Here is a 25573-nt window from a genome sequence, read left to right on the forward strand (position 1 = left end):
TAAGGAGCGCCTCACATTTCCGTGGCATTCCCATTTGCTAGAGCGCTGCTGCGGCCGCACGCCTGATTGATATATGACTGCAATGGCACTTTTCCATTTGACATTCTCTCTCTCTCTCTCTCTCTCTCTCCCTCTCCCTCTCCCTCTCTCTCTCTCCCTGTGTCGCTTAAACAACAGTCCTAACTTTTGTGTGTTGCAAATATAAAAGGCAAGCCATGTGACAGAGGGACAGAAGAACAAAAGCATTTGGAAGTAACAGGACCTCTTTCTAGCTCTCAGAAAAGTCTGAGAAGAAAGGAGCCCTGCGTTTCCCCCAAGGTAAGCAGGAAAACAAGCGCTGACGGCTTGCCTAGGAAATTACTTCTTTCCAAACCGAGCATTTCATCCTCCTCTCAGACAAAGAGACAACCTTTAAATACCACTTAAATTTGCATTAATTGAATTTGCATTAATCGGTAGCATGCTAGCATTGTGGGTTTTTTTTTTTTTTTTTTGAACCGAACGCGTCTTTGAAGTCTGTGACAGAGCGAGGGAGCCTCACCGAGAGGCTGGAAAATCCCTTTGGGTTTGACCGAAAGGGATTTTATTTTCAAACTCTCTGCGTAGTGCGATGTAACTTTGTAATGGCTCTTCTATTTGACCCGGTGAAAGGAGACTGGGAAGCAGCATTGGACGACATGGATTCCTGAAGCCCCAGTATCTTCCCCACTGCCCTCATCCCGGTTACAATGGGGGCACTATGAACGCGGGCAAGCCTGCGAGTTTAAAAGCGCACTGTTTACTTTTATTACTACTTCTGTATGCTGCTGATCTCCTGCCAGGGCTCCGCCGGAGTGCTTAGAATGACTTCAAACAATAGGCAACATTTATTTCTAGCTTTCTGTGTCACGCTTTGCAGGAATCCTGTTCCTTTGCACTCTCCTCCCAACGTGCAAGGACTTTGCTTCCATAGATGCAGTCAGGAGCACTGGGGAGAGAGGAGGATGGGTTTACTATAGGATTTTGATTGGGCAAAAAGTCCGAGGAAATGCATGCTGTTTGCCTTGGCCTTATTGCAAAGGGTTATTTTTAGTAGTCAGCTTGTCCCGATGCTACACTGTCCAAGCGGTGACGGAGAAAGGATGCTCCGACCGGCGCAGGGACGGGGACCTGTAGGAATGACTCCTACAAACACCTGAGGAACATTCCGGGGGTGGGGTGGGGGGTTCTTTCAAGCTCCTGAATGCAAGTTCTCTCTTTAAATGAACAATTGGGCTGTAGGAGGCCTGGGCATAACTCTTTCTTGGGGGACAGGAAGTTTGTGTACAGAATGTTAATGACTCAGAACGCCCTGTAACTGAGGCTCATTGTAATTCATGAGCCCAGATAAACCTGCCTGGACGAGTGGACTCCCTTCTCCACTGAGATTCAGGTGCAGGAAAGGAAGCTCTTTGGCAAGACAGGAGTCCCACTTTCTGTCCTTTGTGACTGGCATTGGTAACGGAAATGGATGCTGCGAAATGTCTCTTCATTTCTAATATTAGTGTATTTTAATGACAAGGAGTTGGCATCAGCCAATTGCTCCAACACAGAACATTAAATCCCTGGTGCGTTTGAAAACGTAGAGACGCTTAAAATGCAGTGTGGGCTGGGGGGTGTCAACTGAATACGGGGAGGGGGGGCCTGCAGAATGCTTCTCAAGGGTGCCTTTAGACCAAATGCAAATATCTGCCCATTTTCTTCTCACTTGTCTGGCTTCCGAAAGTGAACTTGAGGGTCTTATTGACCAGATTTAATTGTGGAGTGGGAACGTGGTTTATGGGGGAACTTTGCTGATCTCCTCTAATAACTAGCCTAGCGGGCACTGTCGAGTGAAAATCCAGCTTTTGAATGAGTTAATTTACAACCCTGGGATATTCACGATTTGAGAAAACCTGAAAAGATACTATGGATTCTATTGCTATGCAATTTTGCAGTGATTTTTTTTTTTTTTCCTTTAAAAACTTCTGCTGTGAACAAAGCAGTTGGCTGAGTCAAAACAATATTCTGGTACCGTTACTCAGATCATTATATGAGAGTGTCTGAACACAGAACGCCAAGTTTTGCATCATTTGCTTTAAGATACATTTGGTTCAGGTAAAGGGAGGACTGGCGGAGGCCTTCTTGACCAACTGGGTACCAAGCAGCTGACACCCACAGATGGAAATATGCCTGTGGAGTTTTCAATCTTAATTCGAGTTCCAATGACACTGTCAAGGGGAAAATAAATCATTTTTCAATACATTTAACAATTTCCAACTCATGTATTTTCCTGGCCCTTGAAAAATGTGAGTTTCTCAGAATCCTAGCCACAGATGGTGGCCGGCAATTTCTACTGTACTTTAAGGACTCACAATTCAAGCGCTATTATTCCTATTGGTTAATTACTCATTCCATCATCCTTTTAAGAAATGATGCTAGTCCTGCTGGATGCCAAGGTGACCGAGGCATTGTCGCACGGCCTAATTCTTGGTCTGTATGCTGTCTGCAGTCAGGTTTGGGTACTGAAATGGACTTTGCCAATGGCTAAACGGGTCAATGACTTCCCCGTTACAAAGGACCATTTCAAATATCTGCTGACCCCCCAATTTACTTGCAATGATTGTCGCTTATCAATGGGTGTTCTTTCCATTATGATGAAGGGGCTCCCCTGAGGCCTTTATCACCGGATCTTGGGTACGCGTCACTCACAGCTAACGTGGCCCGGATCTTTCCCGCCTGGGTAGAGGAAGCCTGGAAAAAGGGCAGTTTATCCTTTCTCTGCTCCCTTGAGCACACTTTGGAAAGGACCACGTGCTGTCTCTATCAGGGATGGCTGTGAGTCACCTACTCAGCAGCTGACATCAGGGCCGCTCGATGAATCACTGAATCAGAAACATGCACGGAGCAAGATGCTATCACCGGCCCCCACCACTTACTTGAACTGCCCCCAGGATCCAAACCAATGACCTCTGGGGCTGGCCTAAATTCAAGGGGCCCCTGGGAAGAAGTTGCCGGAAGTCGTTCCCCAAACCCAGGTCCCCATCAGAGCCACACAGTGTTGCTTTCAAATAACGCAGTCTTGTGTTTTCCGGCTTGGGTAGGTTATTGGGGGCGCGGGGCGGGGGGCGGGGGGAACAACCCTTGAAGACCGCATCACCAGAGTCCTTGATTTGGTCTTTATCCCCCATGGTTGGATTAAAATGCCTCTGACTCCCTGGGGTGCCTGACTCACCCTAGCCAGCCTCAGCTTCTTGGCCGTGAGCCTTGAAGGCCGACCTCACCTCTTCCCATGAACGTCAGCTCCTGCTATTTTGTCCAGCACGCTCCCCCCACCCCCCACCCAGTCAGGCCAGCAGGGGCAGAAGGGATGGGGAAGCAGGTGGATGGACAGAAAGTCCTAGAGCCTAGAGCAGAGGCGGGTAGCTGGGCCAAGTGAGGGTGGGTGAGCTCCAGGGCCCAGATTGCTGTGGCGGGCCCTGGCTGTGATCAGCTGTCATTTCCTCTTCGCGTATGACACTGGGGAACATATTAACATTTCTCTGGGGTGGTATGTTTGGAATCCCTCTGATGCCCCACCTCACCAACTTACCCGGACAATAAAAGCAAGGTTGTAAGCCTTTGAACAGCTGGGAGGCTATATATCTCCCCGCTTTCTTTCGCATAATCTAATTCAGAAAAGAATCTAGCGAGACTGGCAGTGCCCTGTCTGGGTACGGGCTCCCTCCAAGTCCTCCCTCCGCCACCTCCTTCCCGCCTGCCCTGCAATCTTCCTGGGTGGCATGTGGCTTTTATTTTCTTTGGCTCTCCACCACTCCCACCCCGCCCCCTCTTCCCTGCGCCTGAGTTCCTTCCATTGTGAGCTTGCTCTTTGCTCTGCCTGTTTTCCAGACAGCCTGGGTCCCGCTCTCCATCCGGGGAGAGTGGCCCGTGAGGTCTCCCCATCTTCATAGTATTCGCAGGATGTCATTCTTGGCAGCGGCTCTGCCGGGCCGAGAGGATTGGGGGGCTTTCTGGAGCCCTGAGCCTGAACCCACTCGCAGGGAGGAGCAACCACATGGCTCGGCGGCCCTTCAGGGCAGGGTTGGGGTGACCCGGGTTGGCAGGGACGAGAGCATACCATCACAGTGACCCGCACGTCTCCGGCGCAGGGCTGGGGGGTAGCGGAGCTCTGGGAATGCCTGGGTGCCCTTGGGCCTACATTAAGAGAAATGTGGTGATTCTCTGTTTCAGGGGAAGAGACAAGTGGCTGGCAACAAAGCTCCCCGGATCCTCAGGCCCTGCTCCGCCCCCTTTCTCCGTCCTGCCCACATCCTTCCCTTCCCAGGGAAAAAGAAGGACAGACAGGGTTTTGAATTCGGCTAGCCCGGGCCTGAATGTCTTTTGGAAACCCATTTGGGGAGAGGGACCTGAGAGAAACGGATCCTAGCCGGAGCCGAACTACAAATGCATGGGGCCAGGGAGCTGGGGGGGACTTTTTCTTCCCTTTTTTTCTTTCTCTCAACAGCAGAGCAGCCGATTGGCTTACAAGTTGCAAATGGAAGGCACTGGACTTCTCAATTAGACCTTCCCATTTAAGAGCCTTGTGTCACCCCCTCTGTGCAGCATCCTTAAAAGATGCTGCTCATGTCCTTGGGACCAAAAGGTATCAGAGAGCGACCCTACAATGCCGCTTCCTATTCTCTTTCTTTTCCTGGGGGTTTTCATCGTCTTTTCCGAATTAGCTAAAGTTCATTAAAAGACCCAGAAGGAGAAATTTAACACAGTTGGATTAAAATGAGTCTTTTCCTGTTCGCTTGACGGGGGTGGGGGGGTGGGGGGGGAGAGCGGAGAAAGGAAAGAAAGAAAAGAAAGAACCAACTCCCCTCCTCTGCCACTTCTTGGGTTTTAATATGAATTATTCCATACAAGTCCCTGGGCTAGAGGATCTATTTAAAGACGCCTGGCAGCATGAAGGGAGAGGGTAAAAATACAACCACTCTTTTGTCCATCAAAGGTTTTCTTTGGGAGGACATTAAGAGCATTCTGATTTTCCTGTCTGCCCCTGGCACCCAGTGGCACCGTTCCAGCCGGTAGTACCCACTCCTCACCCGTCGGATCAGCAGCCACCAACTTGTGTGCCTGATTCCCGCAGAATGCCAAGGGCGGAGAATCCTTGCGCAACGGCCGGTGTGTGCGCAGCGGGGGCGGGAGACGCTGGTAGAGAAGGGGGCGCTGGCCCGGCTGTGCAGGTTTGCGTGCTGCACGTTCACACACGCACACATTCGAGGTTTCAAGGGAGACTGTGCGGATGGCGTTCTCCCCGCCGCCAGGGCCCTCACCTCCGCAAAGCTTTCCTCCCGCGGGTCTGGCGACAGTGTGCTTGCGGCCGTGGGCGCTCACTGTCCCCTCCATCAGAGGGTCTCAGAGTCTGACGGGTGAGCCCACACGGCTGCGAGTCACACCCCCTGGACCCATTCTCAATAGTCAGAATGTAACACCCTGCATGGGTTTCATGGTCTGGAACAACTACTTTCTTGTTCCAGGGAGTGCTGACTCAGACAATTCAAAGAATGGGTAACTTTAGTCGACAATATAGCCCCAGTGCTTATAATCAGGAATTCATCCAATCGGGGGTCCTTTTCACCCCCGTGTCAAAATCTGCACTTGAACGTTGACTAGTAGCTTTAAACTTGGTTCTGTAAGATTTGCCGTCGATGTAGGTTTCTTTTCTTTCTTTCTTTCTTTCTTTCTTTCTTTCTTTTTTTTTCCTACCAAAAGCTAAGAATTTTTCAGACAGTTTTCTCTCTTCCAAGGCCTGGCTCAATCCCAACTTCTCCTTTTAAGCTGTGGTCCAACCAATTGCAATATCCTTTAAAAATGAAAGGGCAACAGGTTAATACATTCAAGAAAGTTGATGAGCTGTCAGAAAATGCTCAGGGGATGACCTTTCTGCAGTGTCGCAAACCAACAATAGCCCTAAACAGGGAGTCCCCTTCCATCCTGCCATCAATAGGGAATATGAATAGGGAGAGAGAGCAGGTCACGGGAGAAGTGACAAAAGAGAAGGAGGAAGGACTATTCTTGATGCTCCAAATCTGCTGCCACAGATTTTTCAAATAGCCCACTTTCAGAAAGGGAAGCTTCCCTTCATTTCACCTGCTCCCTCCCAGGGAGAAGGGTTTGAACTCTGAAGTTGCCTTCTTTACTTGGCCTTAGAAAAGGAGGTCAACTCCTTCAGGGAAGAAAACATCCCCCATCCCCAGCTTGAAGTAAAATGTAGGCATATACATGCCTAAAATGGACGTGAAGAATCAAAGTCCAATTTCTTTTTTAAACACGAAGCGATATTTTAGGACTTGATACGTTTCTGTGATTTTCCCTCCAAACGATGGGAAATTACTCCTTTTCAAGATTTACATTTTTCTTTCGAGGTTTGAAGCCCAAAGGCAGCAGAACGGAATGGTTAAAGGAGAACCAACAAGCCAACGATGTAGTTGCAGTGTGCAGAGTTTAAGTGAAGCGAAAATGCAAACAGGAGACCAACAGCCCAATGCGGTCAGAATTGTGAGCAATATAGAAAAGCGTATTTGATTGTAACCTCGCCCCTTTGACATAAGTCTGCATCCACAAGTGTTCCGGATTGCAATGGGATTGAATTCAGTATTCAACTCCTGCCGTTGGGCAGAAAAGACGAATTGAATGGAGGCTGAGTTGGTCCCATTGTTTATGCCCCATTTCTAACTAAGGGCCCTACAGCTGTTAGGTGAGATCACTACCCACCATTCCAAAACGCTGTTGCGGCTGAGGATATTCAAATGCAGCTTTGGAAACACTTTGCTAGACACTTTGAAGAAAAGCCAACATACTCATTTAGCTCCAGCGTAAGAGGAAGCCTGTACCCTGAGGTGACATTGGTCACCTCTCTTCTCCTAAGGCCATACCAGAGCCAGCAGCTCAGTGGCAGAGCGAATTTCAAATTGCTTCAACGCCAGGGTCCCCAGAACACCTGGGAACCTTTTCTTTTCCACAGGGAGAGAATACATTCATGCTTTGGGGGGACTGGTTCCCTGGGCGGGGTGGGTATCTCAAAACTCTCTTGCTTCCTTTCCAAAGGTAAGTGGTAGAAGTGTGTCTCACTCCTGATGTGAGACCCCCTTCCTGGGAAGGAGCGGGTGAAATGAAGGGAACCTTCCCTTTCTGAAAGTGGGCTATTTGAAATCAGTAGAAGGGCAGTGGCAGATTTTGAACATAAACACATCCTTCTTCCTTCTTCCTTCTCTGTTACTTCTTTTATGGCTCCCGCTCTCCCTGTTTGCATTCCCTGGTGATGGAGGAAGGAAAGGGACTCCCTGTTTAGGGCTGTCGTTGGTTCGAGGCACCGCAGAAAGACCACCCCGAAGCATTTTCTGACAGCTCATCACCATATCAGTCACAGCTCAGAGTGGAGTGGTAGACTTACAGAAATAATCCAAACCCCCAGAGCAAAAGACTTCAACCGTATCGTGCTTTTCGGCACACGGGTAATCAGACTTCATCACTTTCAATTTATGCAAGGTTTTGTACTCTAAAAGTCAGTTGGTTATGTCAACCATTAAGAACTCAGAGTGAGTCTTTCCATAAAAACTACAGAAGCCCGGCACTGAATCCAAGAGCCATAACCAACAGACAACTCTTTTAGACCCAAGTCCCCACCCAGGGCTTCAGGAATGTACCTCCCTTAGCACAAAGGTTCTGTAGATGTTTTACCAAGCACAGTGCCTTGCTCTTGACCGCTAGGACCTTATCCATTCTGCATCTGCACAGGAGACAACTCTTCTAACCAATCTTCCTCTTCTATCCTGAACCAGAGTGTTGCAGATGGCCCTGCTAGGGGATGAGGGTCCGTGGCTCAAGCTCGGTTTAGGAATAAGGTCACTCATAGGGAAGATGCAGGAGGGCTGAATTCAGCTTATATCACCATCATCAAAAGAAAGAAGTCTACTTCTACCCTGACTGCTCACTATTAGCCTTTGTCCTCTCCCCATTTGGTAAAGACTGGAAAGAAACACTACACATTTTAAGACAGCTCTAAGAGACATAGGGACTGGGTAAATATCCTTGCCAGCCACTCTTTATTATCAACAGCATATTCTTAATTTATAACTATATTTGGTACATTCAGGCACTGAGTCAATTGGTTATTAAAGGCTCTTTTTATTTCAGGCCACCAATATGGCCTCATCGAAAGGGCAAATTGTTATGGCTTGACCTTCGGTTTTGCTTCAGGCACCACATTATGACTTGTTTGGACTTTTCTGCAGTCATTAACTTCCTGAGTAAGAAAGGAACCCTTTCTGTAGTGTTGCTTTGGGGAAAACAAAGCCCCAAAGCAGGTGTTGCCCTCCGAGAAGGTAAGATAGAGTTAGAGAGTGTTAGAAATGGGGAGAACCACACAAGCATCCGGACCGATCCGTTCCAATTTTGTAGACGGGAAAACAGAGTCCCAGAGAAGGCAAGGGACTTGCTCAAGATGGCACAGCCAATGATGGGAAGGGTAGGGCTCAGAGCTTGGGGCTCCTCAGATGGGCCATCCTTCCAGTAGAGCAGACAACAATAAAATGCTCTTCAGGTTTCAGAATGCAGTGGAATAATTATCTAATATTTCTGACCAATGAATGCAAAACACTGGGCCACATGACACTTAGCAGTGGCTGGACATGGGTTTGGGGAAGAAGAGGTCAAAGCTGTAGGTAAGGGGGAGTTTGAATAACAATGAGAGCTTCCTCTGGATGTCCCGAAAATCAGGATTTGAAGTTTCAGTCAAGTCTCAAGGTCAAGTCCTCCCACACCAGTCCCTCCCGAGACAGTAAAACTATTTAATCCAAGGACACACACACACACACACACACACACACACACAGAAGGAGCCATTGACAGTGGGCTCATTCTCAGAAATTACTTCTGTTTCCAGTTCTTATTTTTTGCACCTTTGTTTACTCCAGGGTTGTGATTTATTGCTTCTCTCCCAGGCTATATTTCTCCTGCCCTCTTGCTTCCCCCCATCCCTTCTCTTCCTCCATCACTGCCACTGTTGAGTTTGGCCATGCTTGGCTAGTAAAGCAGTTTGTGGGGAGCACAGAGTCCTGGCCCAGACTGGAGGACTGCTGTTGAATTGCAAAGATGTCGCCCTCTCTCTGCTAAGGTGGCGCTGCAGGGGCAGCCATGGCCACCTCTGATTTGGAGAGTGGACACTGTGAGCTGACAGGGGCAGGGGCCGTTAGCCTTGTGACCTTGTGGTTGTCCCGCCTTGGTCCCGCTGCCTCCGGGTCAGCCCAGGCTTGGCTACTGCACTGTTACTGTTGTGCGGCCGGAGAGGAATAATATCAAAAACCATTCGTTGAGCGCATGGGATGCTTCATAAAATCCAACATGCTGTTTACAGTTTATAAATTAAGTGCCTTGGGAAGAGGCATCTGACTTATTCTCCAAGGCATCTAGTTGACTAGATCCAACTGGAATTCTTTGAGTTCCTGAGAAGGGGTTACTTAGCACTTCACACTCTCTGATTAGACCTAGAATTCTTTCTTTCCTAAGCCTCGTATGAAGCGTTATCTAGTGGCAAGCTTTCTTCCACACTTAAATCTTTGGACTTTTATTTTTGGCAATTCCTTGGAGAGGGGCTCTCTGCTCTGCCATCTTTACCTGACTCATGCTTGATATGATTGTCTGAAATGAGAGTAAATATCAAATCACTCTTGTCCATGACGCTGACGCCATTCCAAAGTCATGATATTTTATCTGCTTAACTCGATCTCCTTAGAAATGATGCAGTGCATGTTGGATATGAATTAGATGCTAAGGGAGTTTATCCTTGGGTCCCAAAAATCACCCAGGAAACAACAGGCCAAGACTCTTTGCTTGTAGATGCAGTGAGCTGGAAGAAGGCACTAGAACAGGACCTATTTTTTTTCCCCCTGACCATTAACTGTTATCTGCTAGAGCAGAAGGAGACACGTAGTAAGTGCTTCATGAATATGTGTTAAATAAATATGTGTAGAAAGAAGCTACAGGAGGCTTTACTGGCATATATTAGTACTGAAAACAGCCCAGGGTGGGAATACGGATACTGCAGTACCACCCTCCCTTGCCTGGCAAGCGGGGCAAGAATAAGGCCATTCTTGGCACATGCCCCTTGTCTTAGCCTGTTGCCGGAATAACTTGCATGAAACCAGCACTTTACCCTCTGCCAGGCAGAAGGTCAGCCCAAGAGTGAGCTGCTCTGTGGACACAACACCATCTCTCACCCAGGAGGCTGGGCCCGCTGTAAGCTCTGCTATATCATTTCCCTGAGGATGACAGGTGGGGAAATCTGGGCACCAGTTGTTCTTTTCCACTGGTATCGTTTGGAGGGTAGCTCCAAAGTTGGGCACGCCGGCCTACGTGCCTCTCCTGCCGGCAGAGGCTCCACATTGGAGCTATGAGAATGTGGGCTCTGTACATCCGCCAAGTCCATGTCTCAGAGACTGAACCCGGAGCACGGAGCAGCCCCGGAGCCCCCGAGTTCAGCAAGCGAGTGGCTTTCTCAGTCAATCCATCACTGGCTGGGCCGAGGTTCTAAGTCTTGATGGGCAGCGCTTGATTTCATGCTCCGTGGCTTAAAAAAAAAAAAAAAAAGAAAGCAAATGGGAATTATTTTAATTTTGAGGAACATGACCACCGTTGATACCCATAGGTGGCCATAAATCAGGGATCTCAAGCGATGTGAATTTCCTTCATTTTGATATTCCTCTTTGTGAGGGCTTCCTCTTTGTGAGGTTTTCCTCTTTGTGAGGGCTTCCCTCGGCACCGTGCCCTTCTCATCCAGGCACACCCCACCAACACCATGTTCAGACAACCTGACTTCACGCCACTCGTTTTTTGAGCATTATGCTTATTTCTTCATTCGATTTGAACACTTAGGGCAAAAATCCCAATGTTAAGTTGCAAGAATCTTACCTTTATGTTTTGAGAGTTCTGTGATCTACATTGTTGCTTGAATTCTTATTTCAGGGTATAATATAAAAACTGAACAAAAAGTACCATACTTTGTGAGTGTGTCCACCTGAAAAATGTATTTCTTATTAGCAGTCAAGCAACATTTTCTCTGTCACTCTTTTATACTTGATCTTTATTACTACTTCTGGGTTCAGCTTATCATCTTTAAAGAGCAAATCAGATAATAAAGTTACATTTTGTGTGACATTAGCTGTCTCTTTATCATCATACGCTTCACAATATTTGCCTGCAAATTTTTATTCACCTTTCAGGAAAGAAAAAAAAAAAAAAAATTCAACTGTGCTTGCAATTCAGGATGTCACTACTAGGTGGCAGTAGTGCTTAAGAATTGAGTGATACACCAGAAAGACTATCTGAGAAAAGAGACTAGCATGTCTTCCAATATTTATAAGAAATAAAAATATAATACTACTACAATACTCAAACTGGCACAAACATTCAACATCCATTAACTTAATTACTATTTTTAAGCCAAATTTTGAAAAGAGAAAGTATAATTTTTTTAAATGAAGTTTTGGATAGGTGATACATTCTCAAGTTCAGAAATTTACAAATAAAAGTGTATATATACAGGGAAAAGTCTTTCTCCCATACCTGTCCGTAACTAATTGCACAGCTTCTCGAATATCCTTCCAGAGCTTCTCTGTGTAAATACAAATGAGCACAAATATATATCCTTATCCTTCGGTGGTTTAACACAAATCAGTAGAGTTTCTGCATCCTTCTTTATATAGTTGCATAGTATTCCATTGTATGAATATTGTATAATAGATCCAACCAGTCCCCTAGTGCTGGATATTTTGTGCGGTTTCCAATTTTATGCTGTGACAACCAATGCCGAAGTGAATAACCATATGCTTGTGTGATCCCACATGTAGGATAATTCTCAGAAATGGACTAGCTGGGTCTAAACATTCACAAATATAGGGTCTTGTTATTGACTGTTGTTGCTTGTTTTTGCCATCAAGCTATATGTTTTTCTTTCATTTGCTTCTTTCATTTAACCATACCTCCTGGCCATGGCTCTGAAGAGAAGTTGCTAGCAGTGCGGAGGGAGGGAGGGCCAGGACTGGAATGTCTCCTTTTCCCTTCATCCCTTTGCCATTGACTCCTGAGGGAAATATCGATAGACTGGAGTGGTGAAAGAAGAAATCTAATAAATTCCTTTTCTGAGACTAATTAAGGCTTCAAAGAGTCAGATAACCACTTGGGATAATATAGTCATATTGAAACTCAGGAAATGGTCAGTAATACTGCAGCCTCTGAATCCAAGAAAACCCTGGCTCTTTGAATTGAAATCTTGGTGAGTTTCAGTGTGATGTGCAGCTGAAAAGAAAACAAAAAATGTTCTTTGGCATCCCTTGCCAATTTGGAGCTTTACCTCAGGTTTGATCAATTTCAATGAGATGTTGCAATTAACATGCTCGCGAGGGAAAGTGGCACAAAGTTGTATGAAAATAGGGTCTTAACTTCAGGATTATCTTCTGCATATGGTGACTGGATCCATAAGTACCAGGTGGCACCATTTTAGAGCAAGAGGGGATTACAGAAGCCATCTTTTCCAATTCTCGTATTCCTACAGATGAGGAAACTGGGGCCAGACCAGTTTAAATGCCCTGTGCAAGGTCTCCCAGTTACTCAAGGGCAGGGCTCGAGCCCAGGTGGGTCTCCTCATTACTGGTCCCTGCCCTGCCTGCAATTTATAGGATTTCTCTGACACATACGCGCTGAGATTTTGCCATTGCCAGGGATGCTCTTGTCTGAAATGGCCCTTTGTCACGCACCCTTTTCAGCCTGGGATCCCCTGCCCCACACTCACAAGACAGCTAACTGAGGTTAAGTAGGTCTGGGGCCATTCTATTAGAGCCAAACTAATTGACTTATATGGACTTGAACTTTTTTTTTTTTAAGATTTTATTTATTTGAGAGAGAGTTGCGGGGGCGGGGTGTGCAGAGGGAGAGGGACAGGCAGACTCCCAACTGAGCAAGGAGCCCAGCGCAGGGCTCGATCCCAGGACCCGGGGATCATGACCTGAGCCGAAGTTAGACGCTTAATTGGCTGAGTCACCTGGGTGCCCCTGGACTTGAACTTCTAATCTTCATCTTATCAATACTTTGCCCTATTTATTTAGACTGTCCATGAGTAGGAAGTTAAAAAAAAAAAATGTTGTACAATGAATAAAATAATCAAACTCTTATCTGAAATACCTTTGAAAGTTTTTCTGAAGCTTTAATTATCATGTTCCTTTTGTTTGGGATGTAATGACAGGTCTCCCCAATTGTCGTAAAAGTTTGAAAACATTTTTGACACTGTGTCTTCTGGTGTGATAAAAAGCACCCATGTTGGCCATGCTTAGGAGGGTTGGCGAGGTGATACGGGGAGCTCTCTGCTTTGTCCAAGATCCATATGGTTAAAAGAACAAAGCAAATTTCAAGAAAACCGATATGTCCCGATCCCATTTTAATGGTAAGTCTTTGTTCCAACGACCACTTCCTTTTTCAAATTATACCACATGCTCAGGCTACCGAGGCTCTGCAGAAATGTGTGACTCTTTGGGGAATAGGCATGCGTTGTTTTAACCACACTGGAGGCCAGTGAGCATAATGTGTATTTCAGATGCAGTTTGTCATTGATGCTGGGTGGCATGGGGCTTAAACCAAAAACAGGATGAGCCTAGAGCAGGATGAGCCCTAGTGGAAAACTAGGTGGGTGGGTGTGTATGGCCTTGGAAAATGTACTTCTTTCCCATGGGACGTGGCCTGTGTTCATTAGGGCTGACCTGCCTCTTTTCTAGCCCCGTGAGCTGACACTGAGAAACTGAATAGACCCTCCCGCCCCCACCAGCCAGGGATGAGGATGAGACCACCCAATTCAGCTGTGCTGGGGCCAGAACCACATGTCTAATCTTTACCAGGAGTTCCAACTATTCTTGCTCCTCGAAACATGGACTCTGGCAATTAAAGTCAACATGTGCTTCCATTAAACCACTGTGTCCACAGTGGTTTATGTAGCATAAGCTATGGGGAGGGAGCGGGTTAGAATGGATGACAGTCCATGCTAATGGCACTCTAGAAACCAATAGTCGTCACTCAAAATGTCACAGAAAAAATTCTGCTCGATACCTCCTGGGTTCCATTCGTTTTTCTGGGTAAATGTTTCTGGGGAAAATAATTTCTGTTTTCATTCCAGCTGTGCGGCAGATACTGTGATGATGGATTGCAAGTGGAAAGAGTAAGACAAAACTCAGGCCTTCAAAGGACAATGACAACCAGAAAGCTTCAGCCAGATCCTGCCCTTTGCTTGAAAGGAACTGGATCCTAGGAGGCGAAGGCATTTCCAATTTCTAGTCCTCTGCCTCCCTCTGCTGTTCCTTCTCAGAAGTTTTCCTTACAACAATGAGAAATCATGTACTAGCTGCATCCTTTTCTATGCTCTCCCTGCTGGCGCTAATGGGAGACACGGACAGCAAAACGGACAGCTCCTTCATGATGGACTCGGACCCTCTGCGCTGCATGAGGCACCACTATGTCGATTCTATAAGTCACCCATTGTACAAGTGTAGCTCAAAGGTAAGATCCAGATCTCTGTGAAGGTAGCGTTACTTCCCAGAGACAGGAGAAAAGCCCGTACTCCTTTGTCAGGGGATGGAGAACTATGACAGAAGCCCAGACCTGAGCTCTAGGGCTGGCCCACGGGGCTTGCGGGAGAATCGTGCTTTTAGGGTCTCCCAGCATGCTTTGATCTTTTGTCAGTAAAGCTGCCTGACTGAACACGTACATACCCAGACAGCTTCTCTCTTTTCAGGCTGCTTGAAGTCAATAGGAAAGGCTGGAAGGTTCTCACCATAAAATTGTTGCTCCACACAAGGTGAGAGAGGTGTGTTTCGTCCCTGGCTGTCTAATTTATGAGCAGTAGTGTTCTTTATCAAGAAAGAAAAGTGGAGTCTACAGGTTCTCGTGACTCCTTCTACCTCCACCAGCAATAAAGAGGAAGCGGATGCAAGAAATACGATTGAGCAGTAAAATGTACTTCTTGGGGGTCGGGGGGCTCTTCAAAGAGATTCCTGTTGGAATAGTTGCTCGCTGACCTTGTGGTCCAAGCCTTTCTCCACCTGCCATGCTTATGTTAAAATGATTTCAAAAGATACATGGCAATTGGATCATTTCTCATTTTTACATGGATTATCCAAATCGTTCTTGTTTGGAGTAGGTTGTATATTTTTTGTGCAGGCAACCTATGCGAGGGATGTCTCAGTGTTGGGACAAGGTCTTGCGAAGGAATACCATGCTTCAAAGGCCACCGAGAGTGGCCAGCCACCTGGACCACCCAGAAGGAAGGCACAGAGTAGAATACACTCAGAATGAGAATCTCACGACCATCATTGCCCCCCAAACAGTCACATGAATGAAATTTGCCCACATTTGGTAAAAAGAATGTGTTTAGCCCAGCCTCAGAGATTTTCACTCTAGTCCTGAGACCAAAACCACTTAAGCATTCTCAGATGGCAAGTATTTTTTAAATTACCGGTATAATTAAGAAGTTTTTATAATATCAACCACTAGAATTAAGACCATATAAGTTAATGTCTCTACCCTCCATTTACAAACATGATGACTTCTGTCTGCCTTTAAAATTTCCATCGCTTCTCTGATTACAACTCAATGACAATGGCTTGTTTTAGTTTGGGGAAATCAGAATTTGAGTTAAATCATTTTAACCATTATATTAATAAAAGATCTAGGACTGTGGGAAAAAATAGAGACTTTCCACTTAAAAACTTTCTGGCTCTTATTTGTACTTGTAGAACTAAAAAAAAGGAGTAAATAAATAAACTTAAATTTTTGTAAGGCTGCAATCCCTTCTTAGGCAAAAAAAAAAAAAAAAATTAAAGCAAAGGGAGGAAAAAAAAAAGATGGGACATGTTTTTACAATTGTGATTGCTCAGAAATTGTTGGCCTGAGAAATCATTAGCTTCTCCTCCCTTCCCCCTACAGATAGCACCAGTATTTGGTGGTCCTTAGTCCATGGATGATTTCTCCCTCTCTTGAGCTGTTCTCCATAATCATGATTCTTTTAACTAAAGCGGGGGTTATTAAAATTATTTCAAAGAAAATGTCAGTGTGATGATAGGAAGGAACAGAGAAATAGGAGCATCTCTAAAAAGTAAAAAACAATCCAGAAGGATTTGATGAAATGATGGAAGAACACCTTAACAATGATCACACTAGTTAAGAGAAGGTCAGAGAAGAGATGTCCTTAACTCAAGCCCAACAAACTCGCGGTGCTTGAGCGTGACTCCTAGAAACAGACTTTAGTCTACCTTTACTCACATCCGTTCCTTCCAAAATGCCATGGTAAATGGCACAAAATTGTGATAGTAGCAGAAATGTTTGTAATTTCATGGGAACAATCTGTTTTCAAACATCCCAAATGATCTCAAATATAGCAATAGTTTTATGTAAATGGTGCTTGTAATTATAAACCTTTCTTTCTTGGCCTTAAAATATGCCTGGCAGAATCTCAACTACTCAGACCTTTTCTGGATCAGATTTTCTCTATGTATCCAAGAACAAAAACTGTTTTTCATTTTTAAATAATCTATGATTCTTGACTCTCACTGACTCAGGCTGGTCTTCTTTCTAATGGGTCTCATTAACGAAATTGTTCTTTACAGACTTGAGATAAAACATTTAACCTGTGTCTAGAAAACAGCCAGCGAGGGTTTTTACAATGAGGAGACTAGGCTCGATCTTTCCTCTCTGCAAAAAATTTCCTTTCGCATCATGCTCAAAGGCCTTTACTAGACACATGCCTAGACCATTTGCCTGTCTGTTGTTGATGCTTCCCGACTTACATTTATCCAGTGTCTGGCCTTGGGAAGACAGGTGTCCGGGAGAGTGTGACCCAGGCTCAGGGGAGGGAGGGCATCTGCTTGAACACCTAAAATGTGTCAGGCGTCTCATAATATATGATCTAATCACTGCCAACAAACCTGTGTTGGAAGGCATTACCAATCCCATTTTACCAGTAGGGAAAACTAAAACGCTAAATAGTATTCAGATCATTTCTCTTTCAACTACTTGGATCTCCATATCAGAGAAATGCAGGTAGAATGCAGAAGCCACTATTTAGAAGTCCAGGCTCAACTTCGGGTCCACTGGAAATAATGATTTATACTCAGCGATCTTTCTAGAAGATAGGAACCATTGTGAAAGTTCTGTGGGAGCCTGCCATGAGACTGTCTGTTCCCCCCTATCCCTGAGCTCCAGGGACCTGTCACCCATCGCTTAACAATTCAGGAAAGGGCTGAGACAGAGTCAGGCAGAAAAGATGGGCCACAGCAGTCCACCAAGGAGGTCATGTGACCGCAGATTAAGATGTGCCTGGTAGTTTTCAGTGGTGACACCTCCTAGGACTGGGTACAAAAATCCCAGGAGTGGCAGGTTCATTGACAATCTTCCCCGAAACTCTGAGTAGTAAAGGGAGGGCCCGGTAGTTAATGGTGTTAGAGCAAACAGGCAAAAGACCCGTGGTTAGTGAAAACGAGCCATCTGGAGAACCTTTAAGGCAACTGAGACATCCCAGACTTTGAAGTGAGAGAGACCTGGCTTCATATCCCAGCTTCGCGGTGTGCCCAATGGGTGACTTCGGGAGAAGTAAAGTAAGTCTCTGGTGCCTCCACTTATTCCCATGTAAAATGGGGCAAACGCTGTCTACCTAAAGGCGGAGGTATGGGTATTGGTGATGGTATCTGTAAAGCCTTCAGCATGGTATCTGGCTTATACTAGACATTAATAAGTGATATTATGATCTTGATGATGAAGCTACAAACTGGACAGGTGTTTAGACTCACTTTCTATTTCAGTCACCGTTGAGACCTCAATAACCGTTGGGATCTCGTAGAGCCTGAAAGGATTAGGAAAATGAACCTCATCGGGGTTCTTGCTAAGCACAGAGATCTGGCAGGGGTGAGGGGAGCGTGCAGAAGAGCAAAATGAATGTAAGCCATCATGCTGGGTGTTAAGAGTGGGGAGAGAACAGTAGAAGAGAAACAGATCCTGCTGTCTCACCTCCCTTCCCAAGTGAGTGGAGGGAGCAGGGGGTGGGGGGCAGAGGGGACAAGTTCTGGATGCGAGCCAGGGAGGAGTTTTCAGGGACTGAGGCTGGGAAAGTGAGCTAATAGGGCAGGCCTGTGAAGTCTGAGTTGGGTGAGGAATGTGGGGGGAGATGGTGGTCCCACGGGGACACAGAACCAGGGCATAGGGTCGTCTGAACACCAAAGGGCCAAGGAGAAGGACAGTTCATGGGATAAAACCTGGAGAACTTCCCAGAGGAATTGGAGAGGAAGTTAAGATCCCCGATCCTCTCCTAGGGCTGCTGACAAAGCTCATAGTATGGTAGGAGAGTCAGGAACATTGAACTTCTAACACCATTAACTACTGGGGAGATACCACTTTTTTCTTTCAAGGAATGAATTTATATTACATGCCTACTAGGTGCAGGCCTCGTGGCCGGCAATGGAGGCACAAAAATAGGGGGAAAAAACAACCAACCAAGTTTTTACCCTCATGATGCTGATCAGTAAATGAGGGAGAGAGGGAAGGGAAATGTTCTGTGTTCAAAGACTTCGCGTCGGTTTGAGTTGTGACCAGAGCGAAGGGACCAGATTCCATCCTTCCCCTTGCTGCTTCATTCCTCTGGTTGCAATTTTGCTGCTGCCCTCAGCCTGGCACAGACCCTTTGGGGAGTGACCGGGGTGCCTGGAGATGATCTGAATGGTCATTTATGGAGGGTGCCGGGGAGAGAAGGAATGGGTGCTGTAGGAGGTGCCATGGGATAAGGGGTACATAGTGTTCACTGCCGAGAAAAGGGCAAAAAAAAATGTTTCTCATTTAAATGAGGTACAACAGTCAAATTCCCCTTCTAGGGTAGGCTGTTCTGTCTGCAAAGTCTTTATTCTGGGTCTTTATTCTGATACTGATGAAGACATCTAGTCAGTCATGGCCTGAGCCAAGAATTCGCAGGAGTCCCCCATGACAGAGGAAGAAAGTGGCTTTGGCAATGGTAAGAATCTTTCAGCAAGGAGTGATGAAAACCATCTGTGTTTGGGTTTTCTCTCACTCGGAAGATAGTTGTATATTGCAGCAGAAGACAGAACTGCCTAAGAAGTATGGTGGGGTCACCAGAGAGAGCTGGGGCCTGGGGTCACCAGGTGCAATCTTTGGTCAGGACCCGGGGAATCACAGCTGGCTATAACCCTCACAATGTAGCCTGAACTTGCCCATGACCAGCTTGAGTAACTTAGGAAGTTCCAGGCTGACTGTCATGGTTAGGACAGAGGGCTCAGGAATCAAGGTGTCTCAGGTCAGAATCCTGGCCCTCCATCGGACAGCGATGGGACCTCAGGCCAGTGACTCATCCTCCATCTTTTCATGACTTCATTTGTAAAACGGGGAAAGTTTACCTTTTGCAATGGCTGTTAAGAATCCGGTTGCATGTGAAGGGCTTGGCACCGAGCCTGGAGCCTAGTAAATGTCCAATACATGTTATATATCATCATCATTACCATTCTTTTATGATCACGCAAGGACCTTTCATTACTCTTAGCTTCAGCACATGGAAATCAGATTAGAACACGAAGGAGCCCATCCCTGAGCAATGTCTCTGAACCCCGCGGCTCTGTTCGTATCAGAAGGAACTGACTTTCACATCCAGCTGGAGGCAAGTGACTCTAAGGTTGGGGGGATACAAAGGGACCACTGGAGAAGTTGCCTAGCTTCCTAGCATCAGGCCACTTGCTTGGGGGAACCGAAGAGAGCAAAAACTAAACAGGACGCAAAGCAGATAACATGTATTTGTCACCCACAACGCATGCCTATTCCCCAAAGAGGCACACATTTCTTTGTCAAAAGAAATTCATTTCCTGATTTCAGAGTGGAGCAATGTGGATGCTCTCCATTATGAGCAGTTACATGCAGTGCCAAATGCTGAGGAGTGTTCCCATGTTAGAAGGCACTGCCAAGTCACCCAGGCATGAAGAACGTGTGTTGACCACAAACTGGGTTTTGGCAGGTGAACTGATGTTTGATGACTTGGTTAAGGAGTTAGACACTGAGTGGTACCATCCAAGGAGTTTCTGGGAGTTTCTGGGAGTCTCCAGATCACTGGGGGATGCAACTGTGGGAGGGTCTTGACAGTGGAGGAGATATCATTTAGGAGTGCTCTTTCAAGATTCAGCTCTGCAGGCCATCAAAAAAAATGAAATCTTGCCATTTGCAACGACGTGGAAGGAACTAGAGGGTATTATGCTAAGCGAAATAAGTCAATCAGAGAAAGTGAAATAAGTCAATCAGAGAAAGCCCTCTCCTCTACTTAGAGGAGTGGGCATTTGAATACATAATGATCTCACTGATATGAGGAATTTGAGAAACAAGACAGAGGATCATAGGGGAAGGGAGGGGGAAATGAAACAAGACGAAACCAGAGAGGGAGACAAACCATAAGAGATTCTTAATCTCAGAAAACAAACTGAGGGTTGCTGGAGTGGTGGGGGGTGAGAGGGATGGGGTGGCTGGGTGATGGACATTGGGGAGGGTATGTGCTATGGTGAGCGCTGTGAATTGTGTAAGACTCATGAATCACAGACCTGTACCCCTGAAACAAATAATACATTATACGTTAATAAAAAAAATTAGAAAAAAAAAGATTCAGCTCTGCAGAAGCTTGGGGGTGGTGATGATGTATCCCAAGAAGTTCATAAGAAAAAGGTCAGACTTGTATGGTTATGATATTTTTAGGACTCCCAGAGGCAGGTCAAAGTAGATTGGAGAAGGGTGTGAGTTGGCTCATGCTTCAGGAAAACATTTTCATAGCAGGAAGCAGGATATGACAGTGATTTAGACCAGGGGCTTGTTTTTAGGCAGCACTAGGTTTGATTCCAGCCTTGCCTTGTACCAGACATGTGAGTTTGGGCAAGTTAGTCCAACTCTCTAAAGCCTCGGCTTCCTCATCTGTAATAATAGTACGGATTAAAAGAGTACCTTTAGCATTGGATTGTTATGAGAATTAAATGAGATTAAATGTTGTAAGCACTCAATAAATGTTAGCTGCCATTATTATTATTTGCTAAATGATAGCTACCTAGTGACCAACCGAGAGCAGAACTTCTCAGACTTTAACAGGTCCGGAGCCTTGCTACTCAGTGTGTGGACGTTAGCAGAACTGACATCAACCAGAGTCTTGTGACAAATGCAAAATCTCTGGCCTCAGCCAGAATTACTCCAGCACAATCTGCATTTTAACAAGATCCCCAGCTGATTTACATGCATTTTATAGTTCTAGAAGCTCTCGTCTGGAAGAGGTGAGAAGATGTTCATTAAATCTATAGAAAGGTGAGGCATGACAGAGACTAAAGCATGGAATATCAGGAGTGAATCTGGAAGGCAGGTATTTATCTCTTCCATTCCTTAATGGCACTCATTTCTAGATCTTACCTTCCAAACTCCCCGCTGTAGCCCTCCAACACAAATTTACAAATCAGAGCTAGATTTGTATGTCACTTCCAGGTTTGAAATGGGATCTATGGACTGGAATTCTCCCAGAGAGGAGATGTGCATGTGTGTTGAGAACGTCAAGGGTCCTATAATTGTTTCATAGTCTCTTCTTAGAGGAGCGGGCATTTGAACTTGGCAATGGAGGATAGTTGGGATTTCATTAAGCAGAGCTAGGAGGAAAGGGCATTTCTGAGAGGCGGAAAGACATGAGCAGAGGCAAGAGGCAGGGAAATTCAGGGCAGTTCCATGAACTCCTGAGTGATTGAGCTTAGTTAGAATAGGGAGTGATGAGAACTAGGACAGTTGTAAGGGAGTGGGTGACAAAAATGAGAACAGTTCTAAGTAAGACAGGAAAGTTGTGAAATCCAAGTCATGGAGGATCTTAATACCCATTCAGGATTTTGGACTTGATTGCAAAGGCAGCAGGCAGCCACTGAATGTGTTTATTGTACGTACATGTCTGTGCATTCTCCTTGCCCCAAAAGTCCAGCTCCTGAGATAGAGTGACCCACTGGAGGTGGCCCCAGGGTCTTCAGCGCTGGAGTTCTTGTCCTTCAGAACGAGCTGAAGGTGGAGCTTGAGACCCTGAAAACGTTTAGTGAAATCACAATTGGGTCAATACTTCTACAAATGGCCCAACATTGCCGACTTGGTCGCTTTACAGACAGTGCTAACTGCCGGGTCATTCCAGGTCTACGTCCAGTTCACCAGCATGTGCATCACTTGGGTAGGATGCACCACCATGTCTGTGCTCCTTGGAATTAGGTCTGTTAACACAGGTTCACTATATTCATCTGGACTGAAATTGGATCTCTAAAGACTCCATTTGGGGAGGTGACCTCTGAATAGTGCTTAATCTGCGGGAGAGATGACCCTCATTAGAGATGAGCACATCCTTGGGCTCCTTCTCATTAGATGGGGTGGGCGCCAAGGACTGGCCCATGTACTACTGATCTATGGCATAATCTCTCAAAACCCATTTCAGATCATGTTTGTTTTGCCTATCAATGTAAAGAGCGGGCAAGATAGCACCGAGCCTTCACAAATTCAAAACAGCTCATAGCTGCCATTTTCTCTCTGCCTCTGTGATCTTTCAGAGAAAATAAATCCGTACGTCCTACTCCAACTTCACCAAGCCCTGCTGGTTGCTCCCTAATATCTCATATCCTATCTTTGGATTCATCCCAGCATCTTTTTTGATAATGATGTTAATAATCTATAATGACCAGAAGTCATCTTGTCTTCCTTTTAGAAAGATGAGTGGGCCATTTCCTTCTTTTAATTCTTAATGAATCAAGTTACCCACCCTACCCTACCCATAACTGCCACTCCCAGGATACCGGGATGTATGTATGGGAGACATAAACAAGCCTCTGCTCCACCCCCTTAAGCTGGATGCAGCATACTGAGTGTGTGCCTACGTCCATTTTTCTGGGGATAACCTTGGTAGTTTGCATCAGATTCTTAAAGAAGGCTTTCACCAAAGCCACATTAAGAGCCCCTATAAAGAACACACAGCCTCTGTTACTTCAGCCCAAGCTTTATATTTTTTTTAAATTTATTTATTTGAGAGAGTGAGAGGGAATGAGCAGGGGCAGGGGCAGGGGCAGAGGGAGAGGGAGAGAGAGAATCTCAAGCTGACTCTCCACTGAGCACGGAGCCTGAGGTTGGGCTTGATCTCACAACCCTGAGATCAGGACCTGAGCCGAAATCAAGAGTTGGACTCTTAACTAAGGCACCCAGGCGCCCCCGGCCCAAGCTTTAGTATAATCCTAACCTACCTCTGGAAATGGAGATGGTCAGAATGAATGCATCCTGACATTTGCTGTAAGTGACTCTAAGATTCAGTTGCACAAATCTCAGGCTCCTTCAGTGTATAAGCCCAGAAGTGTGATTCCAGGGCCCAAAACATACCCTGTTTCTGTTTCATTCTCTTGTTTCAAGTTGTAGTGCCCAGAATATTTCTTCCCGAGTATCACTCAGGTTACCCTTTTTTTCTTCTCCAGAAACCATATTCCTTTTCTTTAGCAATTCCTTGCACATAGCATATTCCTTTTTTCTGTAGCCCTTCTTCATTTACTTCCTGATTTCAATTCGGAATGACTTTCTGCATTTCGAGACTGGTCGAACTGACCCTGGGCCCATGGTGGACTACCACCTGTCCCGAGACATTTCTTTCGTTCTTTGGTTTTTATTTGCACATCATGGTGGTCGGCCTCAGCGGAAGAGCTTTGGAAACCATAAAAGCTCGGGCTCCATCCCCAAGGATTTTAATTTAATTGGTTCGAGATGGGGCCTAGGTGCTGACATTTTATTTATTTTTAATTTTTATTTTTTATTTTAGAGAGAGAGAGAGAAGGTGCGAGCGGGGGGGGGAGGTGAGGAGGGCAAAGGGAGAGGGAGAAAGAATCTCAAGCAGGCTCCACGCTCAGTGCAGAGCCCAATGCGGGGCTCGATCTCGCATCCCTGAGATTGTGACCTGAGCCGAAACCAAGAGTCCGTGGCTCAACCCACTGAGCCTCCCAGGCGCCCCTGGGTTCCTGACATTTTAGAACCAAGTTTGCCAGGCGATTCTAAGGTGCAGCTGGGGTTGAGAGCCACTGAGCGAACCCAGCGGCAATTGGTAAAGGGTGTCAGGGTGCTGTGGGATCTGGCTGAGGTTTTGGCCTCCCCACAGGGTAACCATGTGTCTTCTCTCCCCAGATGGTGCTTCTGGCCAGGTGCGAGGGGCACTGCAGCCAGGCGTCACGCTCGGAGCCCTTGGTGTCCTTCAGCACTGTCCTCAAGCAGCCCTTCCGCTCCTCCTGTCACTGCTGTCGGCCCCAGACCTCCAAGCTCAAGGCACTGCGGCTGCGCTGTTCGGGGGGCATGCGGCTCACCGCCACTTACCGGTACATCCTCTCTTGTCACTGTGAGGAGTGCAGCTCCTGAGGCCTCCCGCAGAGTGGCTTCTGGATGGGACAACCTCCCCCCACCCCTCACCGAGGCAGTTCAACCAGCCAGGGAAGGACTGGCAAGAAAAGAGTTAAGGGGGGGGGAAAAAAAGAAAAGAAAAAAGATGCAGCAATTCCCACAGGATTCTGCATATTCTAGTAATAAAGACTCTCCATGCTTGTTGACAGAGAGAGATGCTCCGGGAACTGGTCTTCCACCCCTGTCTCCTTTCCCTGGTACAATTTCTTTTGGTTCCTTTTCAGATTCAGGCATTTGCCCCCTTGGCGCTGAATGCTGTTCAAGTTTCCAACAGTTCCAGCCTTAGCGGGGAAAGTGCCCCCCCCCCTGCCGCCCCCCGTGCCCGAGTGGGTCAGGCTGTCACTGTTTGGTGCAGATTAGGGAAGCCTTCGCTTTGGAAAGCAGGAAGAAAGCCCAACTCTTTCTGCGATACCGTCTGGGTTGGTTCGGTTTGATTTGGATTTTGCCCTTCGATCTAAGGTTGCCATCAGTGCTAAAGCTGACCAGTGGTGAATTCCGGGCACCAAGCAGGTTGGAGATGTGTAGCCAGGCTCACTCACAGCCAGCTAACTGACATTAAAATAACTAACAGATGGATTCTCTTACGTGATGCTGGAACTCCTGATAGCGGTCATTATTATTCAGAAATGACTTTTGGGAAGTAAAGGTGGCATACGGAATTTGTCACTTGAAGGCTCTTGCAGATAAATTATGGTAAAATTTTGTAAGGGAGCAGACTTTTGCAGACCTGCACAAATACGGATCCTGCACTGACTTTGAAAAAGGCATATATGTACTAGTGGTATGGAGAACGCACTATACTCATGCATGCAAATTAGACAACCAAGTATGAACCTATTTGTGGGTGTGCTATAGCTTTAGCCATGTCGCGGGCATCATTCTCTACCATCCACTCGTCCATGTGAAGCTTGCTGCCAAAATGGTGGCCTGGCTCATCTTCTGAACATTTGGCTCAACTCTATTTTGGTCTCTGAGACTCAAAATTTGAGTTATTCCCGTGTTGTGAAATAAAAAGACAATATCTTCAAAATTG

At 46.2% G+C, this 25573-nt stretch overlaps 1 protein-coding gene across 1 annotated transcript; it reads left to right on the plus strand.

Annotated features, from left to right (window-relative positions):
• Nucleotides 1–25573, plus strand: NDP (norrin cystine knot growth factor NDP). Its single transcript, XM_006736323.3, has 3 exons — nucleotides 1–318; nucleotides 14204–14583; nucleotides 24271–25573. The coding sequence occupies exons 2-3, from the start codon at nucleotides 14410–14412 to the stop codon at nucleotides 24496–24498; spliced, it is 402 nt and encodes a 133-aa protein (XP_006736386.1). The 5' UTR covers nucleotides 1–318; nucleotides 14204–14409; the 3' UTR covers nucleotides 24499–25573.

The sequence above is a fragment of the Leptonychotes weddellii genome, chromosome X, assembly GCF_054177405.1.
Source record: "Leptonychotes weddellii isolate Sample4059 chromosome X, ASM5417740v2, whole genome shotgun sequence".
Taxonomy (NCBI): Eukaryota; Metazoa; Chordata; class Mammalia; order Carnivora; family Phocidae; genus Leptonychotes; species Leptonychotes weddellii.